General features: G+C 42.4%; 1 protein-coding gene across 6 annotated transcripts in view; it reads left to right on the forward strand.

The window, feature by feature from the left end:
- The window catches only part of PIEZO2 (piezo type mechanosensitive ion channel component 2), a 405850-nt gene that overhangs the window by 337596 nt on the left and 42732 nt on the right, over positions 1-25522 (forward strand). For 5 of the 6 annotated variants that reach the window (XM_058676950.1, XM_058676952.1, XM_058676951.1 and 2 more), the window contains 6 exons: positions 3334-3423; positions 7740-7861; positions 8871-8942; positions 12948-13054; positions 18080-18191; positions 24324-24383. In XM_058676950.1, the coding sequence (XP_058532933.1) occupies positions 3334-3423; positions 7740-7861; positions 8871-8942; positions 12948-13054; positions 18080-18191; positions 24324-24383 (563 nt within the window). Of the gene's footprint in view, positions 1-3333; positions 3424-7739; positions 7862-8870; positions 8943-12947; positions 13055-14115; positions 14215-18079; positions 18192-24323; positions 24384-25522 lie in introns of all 6 variants that reach the window. The other variant, XM_058676955.1, reaches the window with a different exon arrangement.

The raw sequence follows: 25522 nt of genomic DNA on the forward strand, positions 1-25522 counted from the left end.
TCATATGTGTCAAGGAAAAGTCATGTCTGATTGAGTATGTAGTGAACCCATAACAGAGGTCTCAGATGACATATTCACCCATGTCCTGACTCATTGCCCACTGCACCACAACTGCTGCTGCTCTCCTGTCACTCACGGATGCACAGGGACACAGTCACCACATTTGCTATTGCCACAGTGTGCTGGTCTTGCCCTCAGTTCACTTGGACTGCATAAACTAAATTTTCTAAACGAGGTTCCTCAAAAACACTATAGATTTATTTTTCCCAGTTCTGGAGCCGGGGAAATTCAAAATCATGGTGCTGACAAATGCTGTGTCTTGAGAGAACCTAATTCCTCATAGATGGATGTGTTCTCATTGTGTCTGAGAACAGTGGAAGAGATAAGAGATTTTTCTTGTGCCTTTTTAAAAATAAATGCACTAACCCCATAACACAACTCCCAAAGATCTCTCTTCCTAAGACTATCTCCTTAGCAGTTAGGATTTCAACATGTCAATGTGGTGTGGATGGAGTTGGGAGGCTGGTGGGAAGTGACATAAACACTTAGGAAAGCAAGTATCATGGGAAGAACCATCCAGGAAGCTGTGGAGTCTGCTTAGAGTCTGGTAATACCTGCAGATGCATGAATGAACATGACCTTCTAGTCTAGGCTGCCAGGGGAAAGATGAGCAAGAGCGACCAGTGGAGGAGTAAGGGAAGCAGGTCAGCAGGAGGAGGGAGGCAGGCTGCTGTGGAAACTTCTCCTGAAAGCTCACAGTGGCTGAAGCACTTTAGTTTGAAGCTAGAGAGTGATAGGAATAACCTGGACATAATAAGAGAATGCCACAGTCCCAGGGAGCCATAAACTGTGTGGATGACTGTGCAAGTTTTCCCACATGCTATAGGGAAGCAAGTAAGTACTGAAACAAGAAAGTGATATGGACTGTATTTGCATTTGAGGAAACTCAGTCTACTGGTGGTGTAGAGAATAGAATAGGTCTTAACACAAAAGCAAGTAGAAACAGGGAACTGCTACAATGGTCAGCTATATAAGGAGGACCAACTTAGGTAAAGTAAAAAGATAATTTAAGAGAGCAACTTGCAGAGTAGATTCCAAGAAAGGGAGATATGACAGAAAGGCATGAGGTGATGCTAGTGTGGCCACGAATGTGTTGTAGGGGATCTTAGGGCTAGTTACCAATGTGGAGAATCTAGTTGATGATGCAACTACAATGGCAGGGTTGTGAGTCTCATGGGTCTGCACAAATTAACCAGTGCAAAGTCTGGCAAGCCACTGGGTGCACAGTTCTGGAATAGATTTGAGAGCCACCATCATAAATGCGGCATTGGGGCAGGTGGGCTTAAAGTTAACTGCAAAGAGTGTGAAGTCTGAGAAGATTCCAGGCAATATTCACATGAGAGTCCCAGGAAGAAAGAGCAAGAAAAGTGGTCACAAAGCCTGAAACAGAAAGGAAAAAGGAAACCAGAAGAGCAGGTTATCCTAGCAGCCCCAGGAGGGTGGTTGTCCATGGAAGTTCAGCAGATGGATTACAAAGAGACTGACAATTTGACACCAACATCATTGACCTTGACTGGTCAAACAGCCACAAGTTGCAAGGGACAGTTAAGTGCTGGGTGACAATGACTGCAGGTCTGCAGGCAGATGTGACATGTCCCTGAGTTCCTTTGAGCATGTCTGTGTGTTTTGAGCAGAATTCAGTAGCAATGGAAAAGTTTGAAATTGTAGGAAAATGGGCATAAATGGAAGGACAGTGGTCTCTCAAGCTGTAGATGGGGCAGGGACCATGTGCACAGAAGAAGGTGCAGACAGGAGAGAGACAACTGTCTCTTCAGGGAAGGATGTCTAGGGGAGGAAACAGGTGCAGGAAGCTGGGTATCGTGGTGCCTTGGTATTTATGTCCTCTGGGAGGTCATTTGCCAAGTAACAGCATCTAAACCTTGAGAAAGTGCAAGCAGGCTGGAACAGGCGCTGTAGAAGAGGAACAATGTTCTGGATAGGCCAGGCTTCATCTCCAGCAGCTAATGATGGCCCCTCGCAGCACAGAGCCAATGTCAACTGGGTTCCCAGGAAAGGAGAAGATATGAGAGAAGTCAAGACTGGCGGGGATTTTGAAGCTGACTTGAGAAATGAGAAGGAAGAGAAGGAAACAGAAGGGGAAGAGGAAGAGAATCACAGAGAAATTGAAAATACAGATGATAGAACAAGAGCTCTGCCCAGTCTTTTCCAGAACTACTGGTAGAAACACCATCCCCACACCCTTTTCTGCTCAGTGTGTAGACATGTAATCTGAACTCACTTCTCTTGAAATTTTTTTTCCCTCACAATATGACTGTGATAGGGCCAGGTGAACAATGCTTAGCTGAAGTCTAATCTGTGGAACAAGGCTGAATGAAGACAGTCGTGGCCTTTGATATCATAGAAAACATGAACCATTTTCTCTTCTTGGTTTCCAGAAGTTGTAGCATCTGGTTCACTCCCCGGGGAAGACTGTGCCTCATTCACTCACTAGGAAATGGCTTCTAGAAGGGACCTTGCTGACTCCTGCACCTGTCCAGGAGACTTCAGTCAGCTTCTAGAAAGGAACTGTCTGTTGTGCAAACCTTGGTGCGGTGCTGCTGTCCTCTTACTTGCAGGGGCCATCCTGGAAGCTTCCGGAACCAGCCTGAAGCTGCAGGTTCTGAGCCTGTGTGTGCTATGTCTGTCCGCGTTTATACATGCACAGGACGTCTCGCTTAGTGAAGCTCTCTCACACACTGTAACTTTTGCCACTTGGGGTGTGAGAGCTGAATGAACACAAGGTTTTTAAATTGCTCTTCACAATTTCACAGATAGAAGATTCGTTCTACTCATGGATCTCAGCAATCTCAGCACAGACTAAGTTTTTTTTTCCTTACAAAATCAAGAATTTTCACCTCTTCCTTTGAAAAGATCCTTTTTATGGCTTCTCTCTGGTATATCCTAGTTGCCAATGTCACTATTCAACTGCTTTGGGGTTGTTATTAAGTAAAATAAGGCTTATTCAAACATACCACCACAATCGATCTGATCATAGGGCCAACTTCTGCATGACTGATGGGTGGGTAATGTATACAGTGTGGATACATTAAACAAAGGCATGGTTCAAGTCCAGGATAAGACAGAGAAGATGGTTCCACGCTACTGAATCCAGTGCACAATGTAAACATTCTAGTTAATATTTTCAGAACATGTTTGACCATGTGTACATGACGGGCATGTCATGAGGAACTACTTGGAGTCTTCTTTTTTAGGGGAAAGCGATGGATAACAACATGAATACTAATTTGTCATGTGTTCCTAACTTTCCTCTAGAGGGGCTGAACTTTTCCAGGCCACAATTGTGAAAGCTGTCAAGGCAAGAATTGAGGAAGAGAAAAAATCCATGGATCAGCTAAAAAGACAGTAAGAATGCTTTCTTGTTTGTTTGCTCTCCTTCTCCTTAGTTCTCTTCTGATTCCTGTGACCACGTTTCAGCTCTCAGCTCTTGGGGCTCCTCACACCCCTGGAAAACCTATTTATGTTCACAATATCCCAGGCGTTTACCCTCGTGTCAGGATGACAGCTTCACCTGCTAGACTGAAGATGAAAGTGGTTTTTTTATGCTTTATTTATTTACTGTTTGAAATTTGAAAGACACATTTACAGAGCAAGAAGGAGAGAGAGAGATTCCACCCACAGGTCACTTACCAGCTTCACAACTGTGATCGCTGAGCATATCTGAAGCCAGGGTCCTGGAGCTTCTTCCATGCCTCCCACATGGGTGTAAGGACCCAAAGACTTGAACCATTCTCTGCTGCTTTCCTAGGCTATAAGCAGGGAGCTGGATTAGAGGTGGAGCAGCTGGGATCAGAACTAGCACCCAAATGAGATGCTGGCACCACAGACAGAGAACTGGCCTGATATGCCACTGGGACAGCCCCAAGGGAAGTGGTTTAGCAGAAAGATACCTCCGGTACTATTGTATTGGAAGCCATCTTGAATAATACCAGGGACCAATTTCTAGTTCAGTTACTTAATCTCAAACCCTGAATAGGTCATTTAGACTATTTAAATCACAATTACCTGTGTTTAAACCAGGGATCACAACCCTATGTTCCTAGATTTTGTTAAGAGTTCATGAATTAGGCAAGATCTCACCCAGCATCAAGCACCTGAGCTAAACGTTCATTACATTTGAAAGTTATAGGAATAGAAGTGAGCCAACTTTGGGTACATATTTTGAGATGCCATAACCCAGTCTCTGGGAGGAAACAGACAGCCTCTGATACTAAAGGATGAAAAGCTCATATGAGTAGAGGCAGCACTGAAAACACAATCTGTGGCAGGCATCTGGTCCAGTGGTGAAATCACTGCCTTGGGCGCCTGTGTCCCGTATCAGACATTTGGGTTCAAGTCCCAGCTCCATACTCAATTCCAGGTTTCTGCCTGTGTTCCCCCACGGAAACAGTAGGTTGTGGTGCAAAGTCGCTGCCAGCCCAGGCTGGCTGTTTGATCTGGCTTAACCTCAACTGTGCTGAGTAGTTTGGGGGTGGTAGGTAAGCCAGTAGATCAGAGCATTCTCTTTCTGAGTCTCTGTTTCTCTCGGTTTCTTAAATAATGTTCATAAAAGCTTTCTATTAAAAAATGGAAAAAGGGGACTGACATTGTTCTGTTTTGGATAAAACTTCTGGTTGTGATGCCAGCATCCCATAGGGATGCTGTTCTACTTCTGATCCAGCTCTCGGCCGATACCATGGGGAGAGCAGCAGATGATGGACCAAATCTTTTGGTCTCTGCCATTTGCATGGGAGACTCAGATGAAGTCTGGCTTCCTAGTGTGGGCCTGGTTCAGTCACTGCTGTTGGGTCCATCTGGGGAGTAAACCAGCAGATGAAAGATCACTGGTGTTGCGCCTTTCCCTCACCTTCTCTCTCTTTCTCACTCTCTGTGTAACTCTCACTTTCAAACAATAAGCAAACTCTAACAAACAAAACAAATGGAAAAGGTGGCATAGGAGGTTAAGCTGCTACCTGTGTCACCAGCATCCCAATGGGTGCCAATTGGAGTCCCTTCTGCTCCACTTCCAATCCAACTCCCTGAAAATGCGCCTGAGAAAGCAGCAGAGGGTGGCCCGAGTCCCTGGGCCCCTGCACCCACACAGGAGACTGGAAGAAGCTCCTGGCTGAGCTTCATGTAGGCCCAGGTCCATTCATTGCTGCCATTTAGGAAGTGAGCCAGCAAATGGGAAACTCTCTGTTTCCCTCCCTCCCTTGCATTGCCATTTCTCCCTCTCTCCTTTCCTTTCTCCCTCCTTTCCTCCATTCCTCCATCCCTCTTATTGTTAGCTCTGCTTCTCATAAATAAATAAATAAATCCTAAGATAAAAGAAGCAAAAGTCATGTTCCTTATATTCAGTTCAAAACTTTTTCCCACTGTACCATTCTGGATGCGGGGGAGGGAGAAGTGGATGCCATCAAAGAAATTTGAACATTTCATTGAAAGGAGTTTTCTGAGTGAAATTTCCAGGAGTGAATACAGCTTCTAAGAACTGGTGACATGTCACATGCCTGGAGAGCAGGGTTACAATCGAATAGCTATGGAATTCAGAACTTCAACCCCAAGCTAATGCAGCCCACCTGTTTGTCAGGAACATTCCAGTTCCCTAGGGCAGCCTCCTCATTCCTTACTAACCTCAATTCCAAGCCTTCTACCCCAAGCAGAAATATTTCTTAGTAGAAATTAGAGTACTATAGTTTTACCACTTTTACAAAGATGAAAATCTATATATAAAAATATGATGCAAATGCAATATGACTGGTTGCTACTATTGCTCTTCTTCTAGGGAAATACCAAATTTTCATTGACATTTAAAAGGTATTCTCTCTTTTTCTATTTATTTAAGAACACAAAACTCACATAATAAAGTGCTTATAGTTCTTTACTGTTATTATTATTACAAATTTTTATTTTATTTTTTGATGATGTTTACATGGTTGATCAGGTGGGAAACGCCAAGAATCAGATGAAAGTGGACATGACTATTGTCTACAAATTTCCTTTTTCTTTTTCCTGTATCTGGAGGAGGGGAGGATACAGTGAAAGAGCATACCCAGCCTCCCCAGTGCCCGATATCATCTCAGGGTCCCCGTTGTGGAGCATGTTTTGAAAGTTCCACTCAAGTGGTTTTGATAGTTCTTAGATGCTGTTGATCTAGATGCTCCAAGGATGAGGAAATCCTTCTGAGATCAATTAACTGACATAGTCCATCTCAGATTCTCCATTCACCCAGAAGTTTGCTGTCAAGTTTCACTGGGGCAGTTGATCGATTTGTTCTGCCTTGCTTCCTCTGCAAACCAACAGGTGCTGCAGTCCAACCCTGTCAGAGCGACCCTCAATAACTGCCACTGGACCAGTCCCCAGCTCTGGTTTCTGTGCCTTCCAGAGTGTGCAGTGGACTGGTCAAGTCTGTCCAGTATCCCATTCAGCTCTCACACTGGACACTGAAGCCTAATTCAACCCAACCGATCCCACCCTCTAGCCCACACTCATACCAGTGGGTATCACCACCTGTCCATCCAGGCCCACCCCCAGTCCTGGTTGTCCTGCTCACCAATTAGAGTTGCAACCCATCAGAGAGGTGCGCATAGCCTCCCCGATGGACCAGTTCCCTGCCCCAGATCTTGAACACTCCAGTTGGTTCTGCAGTCTAGCTAGACAGGACTTGCCCCCAGTCCCAATTACCAGCTGCTACTGCAGCAAAGCCCAACTCTCCTTCCCTTACTCCAGCTCATGCCTGTACCAGTGGATACAATCGGTTAACCCAGCCTTGTTCTGTCCCCTAATCCAGCTCACATGCAGGTGAACAGGTGCTGTAACCCTGCGCATCTTGGTCTGCCCCCAGTCCCAGCTCTCATGTTCGCCATCAGGGGCAGTGACCCAGCAAGGGAGTCCCTACTACTCCCCTAACAGCCTCGCACACCTCCTCTCATCTTGTGTGTGCTGTTGGGTGCTGCAGCCCAGTCTGGCATGGTCTGTCTCACCTCAGCACTTGCAGACTGGTGTTGTAGCCTGGCCTGGCCCAGTCTGCTCCTATTCCAGCTCATGCTGGTGGGTGCTGCCACCCAACCCAGCACAGTCAACCCCTATTCCTAGCCCTAATGTGAACTGGCTGGTGATACGGCCAGACCCAGCCTATGCTGCACCCCATCCTGGTTCTCAGATCTACCAGTGAGTGTTATGAGCTGGTGCAGGCTGGCTCACTCCCAGACCTGAGCTACACGTGTGTTGACAAGTACTGTAATCTGGTCTGGTCTGAACTGATCATCAGCTGCAGAGAAAGTACTTATTTTTCATAATAAGCTACATTCAGACTGGCCATGTAAGACATGAGTGGACATTGAAAACTACATAATAACTTTTAGTATAGTAATTATCAATTGTTTTGTCAAGACTGTGTAGTAAATGTTATATAATATATATTATATATATATTTATATATATTTAAAGGAGAGGCTCGAAGTAATAGGCATATATATATATGTACACATATATATATATATATATATATATTTAAAAGAGAGGCTTGAAGTAATAGGCAATCACTTTGTAATTCTCATGTGTTACAAGCATGTTGGAATTCTTCGTCCATGTTTACTTCTGTAGCTAACAGAATACATCCATGTACGACTGTGTGACTGATGCAAATGTGCTCTTCTCGCTGATGCTATTTTGTCTTATAGGATGGATCGCATAAAGGCCAGGCAACAGAAATACAAAAAGGGTAAGGAGAGGATGCTGAGCTTGACCCAGGAATCGGGGGAAGGCCAGGACATCCAAAAGCTCTCTGAAGAGGATGATGAAAGTACGTTCAGGTGTTTTCCACTTACTCAAGTACAGTGAATATTAGCATGATGTTGGGAAGGACTGTACAATAGCATGCCTCTCCGTTCTGCAATGTTAGCCCTGTATTTCTTTTTAACTCAGTAAGGCTTCCTTTCCCGTTATGAGTGGCAGATGTATGTTGTTTCATCAAGTATGTTTTTAGTAACTCAGTCACTTTATGAAAAGCCAGTCTTCAGCAAGACAGTTGTATGAAACATGCCATCTCATTTTGATTCACATTTTTTTTAAGAAACTTGACATGATTTTTCTCAGCGTATTTGCCCAAGGAGAGGATATTTTGGATATGTGGTCTACTACCCACTGTGATTTCTGTAATTTTTATGAGAGTGGAGCGAAGTGTATTTTATGTAGTGCCTGATCTGTGTATCTGAGATCTTCCATTTCCCCCTGTTTTAGTGGAGAAATGCAGTCTATGCATAGACTGTCTAACTGTAGAATTGTTACACACAATGGAAGTTTAGAAGAAGCTTATGTGCGTTTCCCTTTGAAAGAGATAAACAATGTTTGATGTTTTTTCTAAATATAGTATTGATTCATAACCCATAAATTTATCCTTTTAACCAAGTATTAAAATAATGACAAGAAAATTTTCTAATTGCTATAATCAATGAATTTCAGTCAGCAATTTGCCCCTAAATGGTCTATAAAGTTTGAGCAATACTTCTTTTCTGTTAATTCAGTATGAGATGCTCTTTGGTCAGGTAGTCCCTTCATTTTTAGATTGCTTTATATACACTCAGGTGCTAAGAAGAAACTGAAGGCATAGCATATTGTGAAAAGAGTTAGTACTTATCTTCGAAATTGACTGTTAATACCTGTGTGCTTTTCAGGTTCAATATAGTTCCTTTTCCTGACCTCTGATATACTTTATCAATTTATTTGGACTTGAATTGAGTTGTTAAAGCGTGGTTTTCAAAATCTGTTTTCTCACTTTATAAGAATTAATATTTGGACATATTTTATTTTAGGAGAAGCAGACAAACAGAAAGCCAAGGGCAAAAAAAAGCAGTGGTGGCGGCCTTGGGTTGATCATGCTTCCAGTAGGTTTCCTCGATCCTCTTACAATCTCATCGACTTTAACCCTTATATCCTTGACCAGAATTCAGGCACTCCCATGACCTGTGTGTCCCATGCATGGTTTGACCCTTGTGACTTGATAGAGTGGTTGGAGTGTAGGAAAATTTGCAATGTCCGGGGGTCTCTGGGTCCCAGGAACTGATTCTTGCAGAGAAACCAAGTGATAACCATACTGATAGATGTCAATCAAGTACATGGCTTATGAACTCCTCAGGACGAGTGAAGAAAGGGGAGACGAATTATCACTGTGTTCCATTCTGAGGTTTAGAGCTCCACTAACACTTTTGCTTTATTGCTGAAAACATTTCCAGCTGCAGTTCGGGCTTCTTCTTGCACTCAGATCCAGTAGGGTTGTCTTAAAGGATCTGTCTGAGTATGCACAGTGAGCATCCCTTGCCTTCGAGGCCACAACTTTGAGTTGGCTCATTTTTCTTTTGTTTGCTTGTATTGAAGCTGTTTTGGCAAGTTATTATACATCAAGATAAGAAATCACTTAAAATGCATTCATGTTTGCACCTTATCTCCTCCACACTCATAAAAAAAAAGTCTCTAAAATGTAGTGCAAATTTTTGTGTCTAGCGTGACTTCTCCTTCTCTCTGATGATCAGGAAGAAGCAAGCTGAGGAACAATTGTGAGAAACAAAGCTTGACATTCACAGAGAGCATGAGCTACTTCCTTATGGAACTCAGTGTCTCTGTTTGCTTTGCCTATTAGTAAAAGAAATGTCACGGTGGATAGGTGATGACGTTATAATGCAATATCCCATTTCAATCTAGTCCTCTTTAAATTTCTTAGACTACAAAATAAGAATTGTTTTGCAAATGACGTGTAATGTCTTGTGTTTTACCTCTGATCCTGTGTCTCTGTAACTGTAGGCAACCTTCTCAGGTGTGACGTATCACCAAGGTGCCTGCCATCATTCAGCCAGGTGGATTTTCAGTGGGAGATTCAGACTCACGAGAAAATTAACCGCATCAGAATCTATCTATTCCTAACTCTTAGTGTTTTCTGAAATTGACAAGGTAGTGAAGTGAAACAGTGTTTTAAATTTCCCCAGTAACTCTGGATAGAATCCAATTCAATTTCCAGCAGTGAAGGCTAGCATTATGGCGAAAATCAACTCAAACCCATGAGTTAATAAGACTTTGATTGACGTCTCTGTTCACATCCCAGGACAAAAATTCAAGCTGAAATTCAGTTTCACTCCTGGGTTTATTGTTCATGGCATTAATCAAACTAACAACCTGACAATGAGGTATACTGGCTGCCTGGTTCTATCAAGTCACAAGTAAACTATGCTTTTTTCTGTTGATAAAGGTCCTTTGCTAGTTTAAAGTGACCTATCCATTTCAAAATCATGTTGTATTTGATGTTTTGTATTTTACCTGGAAAAAATTCCCATTGCAATCACGGTGGTTGTCCTTCCTTTTTGAAACATTGCATTTTTTCAAGGAATTGGATATGGTCTTTGATAACAAGTTGGTAATAACATAAAGAACTATTTGTGAATATTATTGATGTTAGATTTTTCTTACTCATTTCACCCTCATTATATTTTGAAGACTGATATTAAAGTAAATGTGCCTTGTTACAATACCTTATGATGCAATAATGCAGAAATGTGTGTAATTCATGGTTTGGAATCATATCCCGACTATAATATTAAATTTTTTCTGCAAAATGAACTTTTACAGGATGTTGAGGAATGAAAGGAGACATGTGGTGAGCTCCAGAGCCTATCTTCAGATCTGGAAATATTTTGTTAAAGTCTTAATTGTTTTTGAGTGAGTGGGCTTTCAAACAGAATTCTTGGAGATGCTGGGTATCAAAATCAAGTACAGTTGTTAAACCCGTGTGTGAATCTGTTGACATCACAATCATGTTATTATGTCATTGATATTATTGGTGAAAAGCAGTGAAGATATTAGCCTGACTTATAGGCACTAAATCTCCTCCTTCCATTCTTATGTACACACATATGCCTGCATTATTGCTGTTCAATGATACCTTCCGTTCAGTGCACGCCTCTAGCAGTCCAGCCAAGCCATGCTTTGTCAGCAGCTATTTGAAGTGAAGAGCCAAGTTTCTGAGAACGCACAAGGTGGCATTTAGAAGTGAATGTATTTCAGCGTCACTTCAACATGCACAGCTTGTAAATGGACACAGACTAGAGGCAGGCCTCCATCGCAAACATCAACAGAGCTGCTCCACTTACTGTTGTGTCTTACTTTCATCTCAATACTATATGCTAAAGAAATGAGACATCTTTTGATAAGTTCCTTTTTTCAATGGGCAAAGTCCGTTTGCTCACCTATAAATTGGTGACGCTTCTAATGCTAGTATCAGTGTTGATGTGAAAACTGGGTTCAAGCAGATGAGCAAAACCTATAGAAGGTATGATTGAATGCAACGTAAGCTACTGTTGATTTTAGAGCTTATAATGAGGGTAGAATGCGCCATCATGTTACTGCTCCGTGGTTTTTACAAATAATTGTACCACATAGAACCCACATGACTTTGTCGCAAACGTCTTAGCTTCTGTGAAGGCATTACTGTTATGGTCCTCCTCACTATCAAACGTAATGCTGTAACTTTGGTTTGTTCTCGCTTATTCTACCCTATGTTGTATTGCATTTGTTTCCTCAGGCCTGGACCCAGTACTCTGGGTCTGTTTTTTTTTTTTTTCATCAAAACAGAAATAACAAATTACAGTGTTTCTGTTCAAGGATATAAGGCCCAATTCATTACTCTGCATCTTCATGAATGGACACTTCCAATTTGTCTAAAATCGTGGGCGAAATTACTTAATTTTTATCATGTTTAATAATAGCCAAGCAACTAACTAAACAAGCCAAGGTTTCCTGTTATAATGTGAAAATCCAAAAGATAGCTTAAGATGTCACATCCTGTTACCCAAAAGATGCCTCATCATTTGCCAGTCCGAACATGATTTTTGCATGTCTGATGATGTTTCCTTAAACAATGGTACAGTGTCCATAGCATCGGAGTACACACACTCGGTCTCTGTTCTCTGCTGAAACAATGAGGAGACAGATCATGATTGAACTTCCGAAATTTCTTTCACTCTGGACTCCCAATTGACACAGGCAATATATTCTTCCAGGGAAAGTAGCAGACAAGGCATAGGCAATCTGTATCCATTGGCCTGTGTGTCTTGTGGTCCGCAGAACTCTCCTCGGATTTCACGAGCGAGCGGAGAGCCACTGGCTGACCAGAAGTCCAACAGTGCTAAGCCACACGCAGCATTGTCACATTCCTCCTTCTTGTTCCATAGCTACATGTAGATGCAGCCAGAGCAGGGGTGTGTTTGTCGTTGCCGTATTTTGTTGTATTTTGTTTTTAATACTACCTGCCTATATCTTCCTCATCGTCATGTGTGTGTGTGTTCTTTTTTGTTAACTTTTTCATGTGTCTTGTTATTGATGTCATGTCTCTTGTGTTCCATGTGGGGAGCCAGGTCTGCACAGTAGAAAGTGAAGTAGAAGGTTGGTAGCCCTGATCTTGGTCCTGAATCACCCTGACTGACTTCTCCATAAAAAAGTTGGGGCCCATTCAGACCGTGCCAAATCCTCCACTTCACTTTGGCCTGATTTAAAAGATCAGCGTTGCTGAACTGTGAACCAATCTTTCCGTTATTTTGGCCATTGTGGTAGCAAAGCTAGTCATTGTGGAGTTGATCTGATACATCTGAAAATTTACAGTGAAGCAAAGGACAACAACAACAACAACAACAAGATCAACTCCAGGATAGCCAATTCTCTCAAGGCTTCATGCTCTGTGGACCCAATCGTGCCAACACCATTTAGTACTATCCTAGAACGGGTCCTATTGATGCTTGATCTTTGTGTGAACAATATGTATTTCATTAGGGGGCATTTTGTTAGCAAGCCCCCCATTGATCTCATGCCTCTTTCAAAGGAATAAGCAAATATTTTGTTTTGCTTAGTGGTCAGGAGTGGAGATTATTATTTGTTTGAAACGGATAGTGAAGAAGAGGAAGAGGAAGAACTAAAAAAGGAAGATGAAGAACCTCCACGGAAGTCAGCATTCCAGGTAATCTTGGGATTCAGAAAAATCAAGTTCTTCTCTGGTTCGGGCGGGTTTGTGTCCTGACTGATCTTCACAGCTGGCCGAGGTCTCTTCTCCAGCCCTCCCAGGTATTCGCTCTCAGAGGCCACTGATTCACTTCTGAATTCGTTTACTCTGATTAAAATAATGTTGCTTAATGGCAAGAGCTTCGCATTTTTATTGAAAACTTTGGGGTGTTGCAATAGACATGTTTGTATATGTAGATTAAAATGAAATACAGCAGCTGCCTCATTTTGATGCAAATGATAATTAAATGTTGCTCCAAAGTTTTGAAACTCAGCAGCATATTTATTGCTAAAACCTTGAGAATGTACTGACAGCATCCTAAAAAATATCCAGCCCGGTTCTGAGTTTCTGCTCTGGAGCCAGAGCCCTCCTTCCCCACCGTAGCTCATGGTGTCCTCGGGGAATGTGTAAGCAACGCTGGTTAAAGATGAGACTTGTTGAAATTACACGCAGGATGAAAATGTGGGGTGTATGTTTCTCCCGTGAACCACATGTTGGCGCTTCTGTTTCCCACTTGCTATGTTAAAGGCACAAGGAATGACAAGGCCGAAGTCAGCTCGCAGGCAAGGCCTTCCCTACCGGTGCTTTTGTTCTACTCCCGTCTTGCCCCATGAAGTTGAAGAACTCAGTTACTCCGAGAGACATTTCGATCTGATGGGTTCTTACTGGCCCTATGGTTCCCTAGATGGGTTTCCTAGTGACCTTGTTTGCATGCATGGGTGCTGGTTTGTCCAACACTAACAGTTTAACCTGCTTGTTTTTACACTAGTGAATTTTATTGTTAACACCACTCATCATGTGTCCAAGCAGTGAACCTGACCCTCTTGGCTGTGTTTGATGAATGACTGTTTTCTTTCTTCCTGACTTTGTCCCAGAGTACCTTTTATTCTAGCTTCAATGACCAGCACATTTTAACCTTGTTGTTGTAACTGCAGATACCAACTCATACTGACATCATCTATTGACTTAAAATTTTATTTTTTTTCTACTAATTACTCTTGCTTTGTCCTTCTTTGTAGAGAGCTATTGGGAAGTTTGCATCAGCCATTTTAGCCTTGCCAAAGTCTGTCATTAAACTTCCCAAAACTATTCTTCAGTATTTAATCAGAGCTGCAAAGGTATTTGATGATTTACTGACATGTAGCGTGTGACTCTCCGCTCCTTACAACTTGAGACGGACTGTGCCCTGGGTCTGCATTTTCTCTCTTCTACACATCACATCATGAGGTATTTTAAGGTTGTAAACAATTGGCAAAAGTTTTCCGAAAAAGAGTTCTGAGAGCCAAAACTCTTTTTAATTGATTTCTGTCTTTTAAGCAGACACCATAGATTATCGAAAAGTAGAAAAAGAAAATGCAGAGACTTCATTATTGAGGAGACCTTCAAAAAGTTTATGGAAAATGTGTATTGCGGAAAAAGATATATGGATTCATTTTTTCCCACCAAAATAAACCATATCTAGTACCATTTCCCATGCACTTTTTCAAGTTCCCTCACACTTTCTGTCATCATTTTGCCTAAGTATCATCTCTCTCTCTCTCTCTCTCTCTCAGTCTCTCTCTTTCTCTCTAAGCGTCACAACTGGTTGCATGCATTACTTATGATGATTAAAAACTACACCAAAATTTCTCAGAAAGCTGGTAACATTGTGGACAAGCTAATGAAAGACCCCTGTTGCCCCATCTCTATTTTGGCTTCCTTTCAGTCTCCACCTTCCTAAATGGGGTCTGAAAGCAGTACCTATCCTTTCCAGACTGTTCTGCTGTGGACAGTCTATACAGTTCCTCACTCCCACAGGGTTACCGGTAGTCTTAAAAATTGTTGTTCAGTTCATCTAATGCACACTTGAAAGTATCCAGCCACCTAGGCACAGTTGCTTCACTTCATTATTGAAAACCATAAACAAGAAATCTCCATTCTTGAATTTTACAGAAACTGTCTTGAACTCAGTCAGGGACAGGTCTCTGTTCTCAGGTGTTGAGAAAGCAGTTGGAGGGTGTCAGAGCCTAGCAGGTCTCCTGGTTTATCTGGGGTCTTACAGAAATGTAGGTTCTGATTCAGGTGTAGTGAGACTTCTCATAGGACTCAGCTCAAACATAGATGAAAAATCACAATGGAACAATGCTTGATGTTAAGTTAATTTGCAGATAAAGACCCTGTGTCACACCTGGATTAAAGGACAGCCATCAGGTGCCAGCCTTGTGGCACAATGGCTTAGGCCCACTCAAGTGCCCACTTGTGCTACTGGCATCCCATTTCGGAGCATTGACTAAGCCCTGGCTACTCTGCTTCCCAGCCAGCTTCCCACTAGTGCACCTGGGAAGTCAGCAGAGGTGGGGCCACCTGTCTAGGAGACCAAGACAGCACTCCTGGCTCCTGGCTTGTTCCTGGCCCAGATTTGGCTGATGGGGTCATTTAGGAAGTAAATCAACAGATAGAAAGGCTATCTCTGTCTCTCTCTCTTTCTCTCTTTCTCTCTCTCTCTCTCTCTCTGTTTGTCAAATACGTAATACGTGTTGGGGGGAAAAGGACAAGTGTGAAATTGTGCCAGTTGCAGTTTTTTTTTTAAAAAAGCTCATTCTGTTTTAAAGGGAAAAATGTATTTTTGCATAATAAATTTTCAGCACAATGAATCCCGCTTACTCTAACAGATATGAATAAATTTAAGACAGAGTCTCTTAACATCAGATTGAAGATGCTAGTGGCATCTTCAGCCTTTTGGAGGACACAGCAGTCCCTGTCAATCCAACCCCGGATGCCTTCCTGCTGGAGTTGGGTGACATTTGTGTGTGACTCCATAGAGACCTGCTGATGCGAATGGCTCTCATGTGCACCAAGCAGAAGCCTGCAAGGTGAACAAGACCCTCCTGCTCCTTGGCTCAGCAGGGACTGGGTTGTGTACCCTCCCTCCTTGGTTGTAAATGTGTTTCCTGAGACAACCAATCAGCCTCAGTCTTCGCACATATCCCTGAAACTGTAAAGTGTATTTCAAAACTTCATCGTTAACATGATTTCCCTACAAATAAGAAGTTGTCATGTGTCCCCTGCTTCCCCTGATTGGCATTTTCTCTGTTTTCCTGCCCCCGAGACAGCCCTGGCAGGCCCAGCATTTGGAGGTTGTGTGTGTGGCCAGCCTGTCTTCTCCATCCCTCGGGGTTAGTGGTACCTGTCCTGGGAACCTCCTTCACTCCCCCGTAGCGGCCCCCACCTCACCCATCCTCTCTGGCTCTTTCCCATTTCTTCAGAGCAAAAGAATTTCCACAATGGTGTGTGCCTGCTATATAGTCAAACATCCTAATATTTAAGAAAATGTTCTGTTTGCGGGATTCTTGCTTTATATAAAAGCAATCGTGTGATAACACTTAACCATAAAATAGCAACTATTACCTTAAGTTTCTCTTACACTGCACAGTTCTTAGGTGTAGTAGCTCAGTTGCTTTTAATATCACCCATTCTGCACTGAAGCCAGTTGCCTACCAGTACACTAAGTCTCAGAGATATTCCTGATGGACTTCCCCCATGAACATGAACATCTGAATAAATTTTCTTATTTGGAGCTTATCCTTCAAATTCCAGTTTACCTTCTCCTGTTTTGAAATATGTTTTTGACATAAAATAAGAAAAGTTTTCTTTTCCTCCTAGCTTCATTACTCAGAAATAATGAATATGTTGCATTTGCTTTCATGGTCCATACAGTTCAGATTTCTAACTCTATCACTTAGAGACATATTCTTAGTAAGTTGATGCCTCCACACCTGCACAGTTGGAAGAAGTTGAATCCCTCTTTATTTTTTTTTACCGGCATCACAATGCCAATGTCTTCCTTATGTGGTGTTTTGAAAAGATTTCAGAAATCTGAAAATCATATAGAGCGAAATAGAAATACCTGTGTTTCCCAGAGATCCCACCAAACATTGTGAAACCACAGCATCCGAGTGAAAACCCAGCTTCCCTGAGACGTGGGGTGTTTGGGGTGCATGTGGGGCATGCCTGCTTGGCTTTTGGGGTTCCTGGCCGCTGACTGTAGGTCAAGGTCATCTCTTTGTTCCTTCTGCATGACTTGGGAGACTTCCGATGGGAAAACTGCTCAAAATTGTATTTTCCTGGTTATCGGTTATAATCTATTCATGCGACTGTTTTCAGCTCTTGAATGCAATGGACAAAAGGCTACTATTTTCACTGCAGCTTTCCTTCCAAACTGTTCTGGAAACAACTCTTGGATCTTAATATCATTGTTTTTCTTCTCAGTGTACTTGTTAATACACAAAATCATTTCTCACGCTGCTGGTAACAGCTGTTACTCGCCAAGGAGAGTACTGAATATGCAAACACTAGTTTCCTAAAGTAAGTGGGATTGTTAAGATGTTCCTTGGTTTTGGATGCAGCATTTAGTTGTGATGACAGAAACTGCTCCATGGATGCTTAGGGAGGTGTCCAGTTGCTCCATGGATGCTTAGGGAGCTGTCCAGCTGCTCCATGGATGCTTAGGGAGCTGTCCAGCTGCTCCATGGATGCTTAGGGAGCTGTCCAGTTGCTCCATGGATGCTTAGGGAGCTGTCCAGTTGCTCCATGAATGCTTAAGGAGCTGTCCAGCTGCTCCATGGATGCTCCATGGATGCTTAGGGAGGTGTCCAGTTGTTCCATGAATGCTTAGGGAGGTGTTCAGCTTATTTCTAGCTTGTGTAGTGAGAGAACCAGAAACTAAGTAACTCAAATGACGGCTGGATTTGGGAGAAAGGACAACCAATAGTTTACACATAGCCAAGTCCAAGTTGTGGTCTTCAGTAAAGCTGAACAAATCTATTCCTGCAACACCAGTTTTCAATCTCATGATGAGGAAACTAGTACAGATTCCCTCAGTGTCTTCAGGTGGGAGACAAGGAGCTCTTGTTCCCCAAAGGAAGGAAGGCTGGTGTAGGTCCCCTTTTCTTTTAATGCCCAATTATTCAAAGGCTGGAAGCTGATTTCTCTTTGTCTCTTCAGTTTGTCTACCAAGCCTGGATTACTGATCCTAAAACAGCCCTACGACAGAGGCGTAAAGAAAAGAGGTCGGCGCGAGAAGAGCAGGCCCAAAGGCGGAAAGCCTCGGGGGATGGTAAGTGCTGGGCAGGAGGGGCAGCATCCGAGCCTCCCGCGGCTCCAGTGCAGAGCGCACAGGCTCCAATGCAAAGCACACAGGCTCCAGTGCAGAGCTCACAGGCTCCAGTGCAGAGCACACAGGCTCCAATGCAAAGCACACAGGCTCCAGTGCAGAGCGCACAGGCTCCAATGCAAAGCACACAGGCTCCAGTGCAGAGCTCACAGACTCCAGTGCAGAGCACACAGGCTCCAATGCAGAGCACACAGGCTCCAGTGCAGAGCACACAGGCTCCAATGCAAAGCACACAGGCTCCAGTGCAGAGCACACAGGCTCCAGTGCAGAGCACACAGGCTCCAGTGCAAAGCACACAGGCTCCGGTGCAAAGCACACAGGCTCCAGTGCAGAGCACACAGGCTCCAGTGCAGGGCGCACAGGCTCCAATGCAGAGCGCACAGGCCGCCAGGGGGAGCACATTCAGTTCTAAGAGAGTGGTTTCCATGGTCGTTCACGGCTCCTATCCAATATGCAGAATAAATGAAAGCATGCATTGAAGAAGTGTATTATAAAGTGAGAAGAAATGAGAGGCACGCCGTAAAACCAGGAAAGTCCCTGGAGGAAAGAGATTTTTTTATATACTATTACGTAATAATAATTTAAAAAGTACAAGAGATGGTAGTGAAATAGGAGTAACTTTGTCAGTCTTCTCAAAGACAGGAAGCACGCTGCAAGAAAAAAGCAAAACAAGACAACTGGCGCCACCATATCCGGTGCAATGTATTTCAAAACACGCAATAAGCACGTTTTTAATATGAAAATTATTCCAAGTACCAATAAATAAACATCAAAGTAAAGCTAAAGGTGAGCAGCGCATTCAGCAATGGTATTTCCATTGTACATATCAAACCACAGACTGGATACTAAAAAAGCAATACAAATAAACTCAACCCAATAAATGAAAGGCTACTGGGGAAAAAAATCACAGGCCAGGAAACTGAAATTGCCACAAATCCTTCAATTTGCTAGAAGTTATCAGAAGCACAAACTGTGTAGTTCAACATACAGTTGAACTGGCTTTTCATTGTGGTGGTGGTTATTAATCTGTTGGACTGGCGAGAAGCTAAACATTTGATAATGTCATTGTTTGGGACTAATAAAAATACAAATAAGTATACAGATCATGACAGTGGTAATCAAATGGGAGACACATTTCCACTGCTCAATTTCCAATGCAGCTGCCGGCTACTGCCCTCCCTGCTGACTTGCCTGGGAAAGCAGTGGTAGACGGCCCCAATCTGTAAGTCCTGACCACCCACGTGGGCGATCCAGAAAGAATGAGGGTTCCTGGCTGTGGCCTGGCCTAGAGCTGGCCATTGTGATCATTTCAGAAGCGAACCAGCAGATGGAAGATAGCTGTCTCTCCTTTTCAAATAAATAAACAAATCTTTAAATAGCAAACATAACTAGTATATCCTATCCAAGAGCTGTGTGTCAATATCAGTTATGATTTCAAATGTACATATAATGCTACAGAACAATCTCACTTCAGGTCATTTAGTATTTGAGTATGGATACAAGCACACAAGTTCAAGAATATTCATCAAACCTTATTTGTTACTAACAGAAGTTTGGAACATCCTAAATGTTCACACAAAGAGTCAAGTTAGTTATGTTACTGTGGAATATTGTTCTGGAGAACAATGCCTGGTTTATATTTATACATTTGTAGAATTATTTATTTTACTGGAAAGTCAGATATACAAAGAGGAGGAGAGACAGAGATCTTTCGCCCACTGACTCACTCCCCAAGTGACCACAATGGCTGCTGCTGCGCCGATCCAAAGCCAGGAGCCAGGAGCCTCTTCCAGGTCTCCCACAGGGGTGGGAGGGTGGGGTGGGGTGTGCAGGGTCCCAAGGCTTTGAGCCGTCCTCGACTGCTTTCCCAGGCCACAAGCAGGGAGCTGGATGGTGAAGTGGGGCAGCCAACACACAAACTAGCACCTATATGGGATCCTGATGAGTGCAAGGCAAGACTTTAGCCACCAGGTTACCATATCAGGCCCAAATTTTTCATTTTCAATGAAAATAGTATCCAAACGCAAAAGAAATTTCAGGAAGAATAGTTAGCGTATTAATAATGGCCACGTTTTAGGCAAATGCAAATTGTGATATGATGACAGGAAAATTATATGTTGGTTCTTTACAAAACAAATGTATTCATAGATTCTCTATGAGATTTTAAAAAGATTAAAAATAAAAAGAAAAGATAATTTCCAACAAAATTACAGTTACCTCACTCAGCTTTTATCTTCCCTTATGATACTTCCTTGTAACCTGGATTTTACTTGATCTTTTTTTTTTTTTTAATACATTTAATTTTTCGGGCCTGGTACGATGGCTCAGTGGCTAAGTCCTTGCCTTGCAAGCACCAGGATCCCATATGGGCACTGACTCCTGGGAGACCTGGAAGAAGCTTCTGGCTCATGGCTTCAGATCAGCTCAGCTCTGGCTGTTGCAATCACTTGGGGAGCAAACCAGCAGATGAAAGATCTTTCTGTCTCTCCTTCTCTCTGTGACTCTGCCTTTCCAATAAAGAGAAATAAATCTTTAAATTATGTTTTATTTATTTGCTTGTTTGAGAGACACAGAAATTATGTATAAAGAGACTCTTCCGTCGAGCTGATACAGGCATGCGTCAGAGCCAGGAAGCTTCTCCTGGTCCTCTGATCGACCGCATGGGTGGCAGGGTCCCACATGCTTGATACGTCCCTTCTGCTTTCCTAAGTGCGTTAGCAGGGAGCTGGATTGGCGGCTGACCAGCGGGCACTTACACTGTCACTCTAGTCTCGAATACTGGCAACTTTGTTGTGGCTTAACTTACCGCACTGCAATACCAGTTCTTGAATTTTAGCCTGTTGGTTAAACGGAGAAGTTAGTACATCACCCATGCCGGCTGCAGTGAGAAGGCAGATGCATGACTTCCCCACCCCACCCACTGCAAACCTCCTCTAGGTTACATCCTGGCAGGAAACAGTGTTTGCTCCCTCGCTTTTTTATGGTGCCCTCAAACGTGTATGCACTCACCAATTGCTTGTTTTGGTTGCTTTTCAAACACATGTTCAGACTCTACCCCTACCCTTGAATTTTAATAACAGTAGAACAGAAACATTTTTCCCATTGAATATTTCTAAAATGATATCATTCTTTTTTATTTTCAAAATATTGTACAGTAGAGATGCGCAGCTGAATTGTCCACCCTGTGGTAGACATGAACAAATTTTTGCCGCAACGAACCATGCCATAATCAGTATCTTTGCACAAAATCCCATATACAGATATGTGTGAATGTGTGTTTAATTGCACTATAAACTTTACTAATTTCAGAAAAAAAACATGGCTTCCACTAAGTAGATTCTTCAAAGTAGGATTACTGGACCAAAGAGTTGGCCTCTCTTTATTTCAATCAGTATTTTCTAAAGGGTGTTTTAAATTGCTGTCCTTACGCATGTTGTCATGTAGCCTCATATCATAGGAAACTGTACTTTTCATTGTTTGCCTTCTTGAGGGATGAAGCGTGGCTTTGATTTCAATCTAGTTGAATTTTTAACTAGTGAGTCTGAACATTGTTTATTTCATGTTTCAAGGTCATTTGTACCTTCCAGTCTGACATTAAAAGCGTCTGTCATTTTTCTCTGTCATTCTTTCTCGATATTTGTTCTTCCGTGATTGAGGCCTTCTGTGTATTAGGCGTATTAGTCTGTTCTGTGTGTTACAAATATTTTCCCAATAATATACCTATGCTTTGGTTTCAGTTACGGCATTGCTTTCTATCAATTTTTTCTAATGTCAGATCAGTCTAAATTTCTTTGTGTACCTTCTAAATTTTTCATGTTACTCTAAAAATTCTCTTGCATCAAATGTTATGCAAATATTTTCCACTGATTTCATTTCTATGTTTTTTTTGTATTCTAAGAAGTAGCGATCTAATTTGTTTATTTGTAGATGCATACATATATATGCTCTCTGTACTTATTAAGTGATTCTTTTCTACTGGGTTAAGTTCACTCCATTGAGTCCAGCAGAAACAAAGTTAGTTTTAATATGTAGTGAGGCAAATTTTCATCACTATTTTTTTTTCAAAATTGTTTCTGCTACTCTAATCTTTTCTTCCTCCTTTTAAAACCATTTCTGTGAAATGTGTCCTTTAGTCACCATGAAAATAATTTATTCTTCCACATCATCCAGATTCCTTCATGTGCAAGTGCACCAACGGTTACCTACAAATCAAAAACAGCAACCTTTTTCAGATACACTGAGATAGTTGCATACTTTCCTTTTAAGAATATGAAGACTCGTCAAAAGATGATGTAAAGTGTAGACTATGAAAAAGTTACACATGAAATTTAACATTTTAGCTCCAAAAGAAAGCAATCTTTGGATTGCATGTTGGCCAACTCTTCCAAGTGCTCTCTGATTCACACAGCCCTGGTGGTCCCCAGAGCTCTGGTCTTGCAATGCTTCTGCAGGCAGGGGGCGCAGAGCAGCTGGGATTCTGTGGAAGAGGCGCTCTAGTGCGTGAGTTTTCATAGTCACTCACAGTTGCTTAAGGCAGCTCAGGGGCGTTTTGTTAGTTCCTCTTCACAGGTAAGTCCAGCAAAGCACCTGCCTGCAGCCACGTAGCCATTCAAGGAGTGGATTTGGACTTCCAAATAGACAGCTGGGCTCCAAAGCCTTTTATCTTAATCAGCGGAAAAAAACACAAATATCTATTTTTAAATCTAAAGGATGTAGAAACTGCAGAGTTCCTTTAAAAAAAAAAAATACTGCTAGACCATAATGTGGGATCCAAGATAGAAGGAATCTCCTGTTGTTACAGTGTCAGGGAACACTGTATGAAGAGGAAGGCCTGGAGGAAGTAGGCTGTGTGAGAAAGCTAGAGTCCCAGGCAAGGAAACTGGCAAGGATCAGATGTGAAATGCCAGTGGAAAATAGGAGGGGAAAATAGGATTTTCCAGGAAGCGTATTTGAGCAGATTAAGTGGATTAGATTCATGAATGTTTTGATAGGGTTAAAACCTAAAATTCAGTAAGCCTCATTGAATTTGAATGCTCTAGATAACAACAGTGTTTAGTTCAACCATAATTTGGACATATTTCACTGAATGTAGTTAGATGAAAACTTTTGTTGATCTGAAATTAAAATGTAATCCGATGCCCTTTGTGTAGTCTGACAATGTTAACTTTAAATGAAAGGTTAGGAAATAAAATGAGGGGCTGTCATTTGGCCCTTGCAGTAAAGAGGTCTTCATACAAATCCAAGTACCTGGTTCGATTCCCTACTCTGTCTCCTGACTCTAGCTCCCTGCTCATGCGGTCTCTGGGAAGCAGAGGTGATAGCTCCAAGAACTGGGACCCTGACACCCAGATGGGAGTCATGGATTGCATTCCCAGCTCCCAGCGACAGCTTGCGCCCAACCCTGGCTGATGTGCAAGCATTTGGGCAGTAAACTAGTAACTGGGAGCTAGCTCTCTCTCTCGCGCGCTCTCTCTCTGTCTCTTGCCTTCTCTTTCTTCATTTATCTGCTTCCCAAATAAATTTTAATAGAATTTTGAAGAAATCCTATGATGTTACTTATAAGACACTACAAACTGAAATTTGCAACAATATCCCAAAACATTTAAAATTAAAATTCCATACCACATATCAGGAATCAGTGAGCTTTCTGTTTAAAAATAAATTCCAGAAAGTATATATTACCAAAAAAAATACATGAATTTCAAAAATTCATGTACACAAAAATCAATGTATCTTCAAATTTCATTTTCTGTAACCTTTGTGAATGCGCCTGTGTTCAGCTGCTCGCTCTGGAAAAGCTCTTATAGAGCTCAGCTCTGCCGCTGTGGAGTGAAGGCAATCAGACAACAAATGGATGAGTTCACCTACAATATAATAACAACCTTTGGAAGACAGGGTTCTTGTGCAATGGAGTAACGACGGTCTGAAAGCTCAGTTCTTACAAATTACCTACACAACTCCAAAGACAGGCAGAATGTTCCATTTAATTAGAGTTCCTTTTAATCTAGGATAACATTGACATTTTGATTTGCCCTCTAAGGAATGTAACTCCTCTTTGTTGAACATGTTGACCAGGTCCCGTGGAGTGGGAAGACCGGGAGGATGAGCCAATCAAAAAGAAGTCCGATGGCCCAGGTAACAAAGTAAAGCAAATGGCAGCCTTGGGGGATTGGAAAGGATCCCTGCCCAGGCTGTCCACAAAGGAAGAATGCCTGGCAGGTCATGAACCAAGCGCTGTCTCTGAACTTTGATCAGTACTGAGTGTCCCTTGAATTCTTTTCTCTGCTGAGATGGCCAGGTGACTCCTGAAAACAGATCTGGCTTTTCCGCTGCTGGATCAGGCATAAATTCCTTCATGGGATTACATATGTCAGAGGTCTTGAGAGAGCAAATTCTAAAACGCCTAAGGAAGTCTTCAAACTGGAGGCCTAAAGAGCACAGGTTCTGTTTTTGCATAATCAATCATTTGATTTTAATTGGTACATAATCGTTGGACAAATTTATGGAGCACATTGGGGTAATTTGCCATCATAACCATCACCTCTAGCGTGTATCATTGCTTTGTGTTGAAAACATTTAAAATTCTTTCTTCCAGCTAGTTTGGAATATATGGTAAATTATTATTGGAAGAGCACAGAAAGGAGTTAAATAAGAGGTGAATAGGATTATGAAGATGAGAAGGACCCTGGAAGCCTGGACAGCCTCTCCATTTTAGGAAGGGAAAACCAAGTACCGTCAAGTCCGTAGCTTGCTCAGGTATCACAGATTCTATGTGAGGGAGCCAGGGAAAGATTCCAATCCAGTAACTCCCGCCCAGTGGCGGTACCATTTGGGCTTCTCTTGCAGGACGATGCCTCCATGCAAGGAGAGCCAAAACACGCCAAGCAAAATGCGCTCGTTCTGTCTCATACCATGCGCTCACTTCACGTGTCCTCTGCAGCTCCTGAATGTGTGCCTTACCATCTAGAGTCAGGCCCTGGACACCCAACACAAACCAAGGAGATGTCGGAAAGTTTGTGGAAAGACAGAATCAAAAAGTATTTTGGTGGGACACAAATATTTTGAAGTTAATGTGTGGCTTTTTCATAATTTGCGTTTCCACGAATCTTTTTAGAACTCCATGTAAGCGTGAATTTCAAAAATGCATGCACTAAAATTACCTTTTCATTCCATTTTTCCACAAACTTTTTAAAATCCTTGAACTTCTAAGGCTGCCATTTTCAGGCACAAAATGGAACTCAAGGCAATCATTGCTTGCACCTGCTCTTCCATTT

This window comes from Ochotona princeps, chromosome 18 (genome assembly GCF_030435755.1).
Source record: "Ochotona princeps isolate mOchPri1 chromosome 18, mOchPri1.hap1, whole genome shotgun sequence".
Classification (NCBI taxonomy): Eukaryota; Metazoa; Chordata; class Mammalia; order Lagomorpha; family Ochotonidae; genus Ochotona; species Ochotona princeps.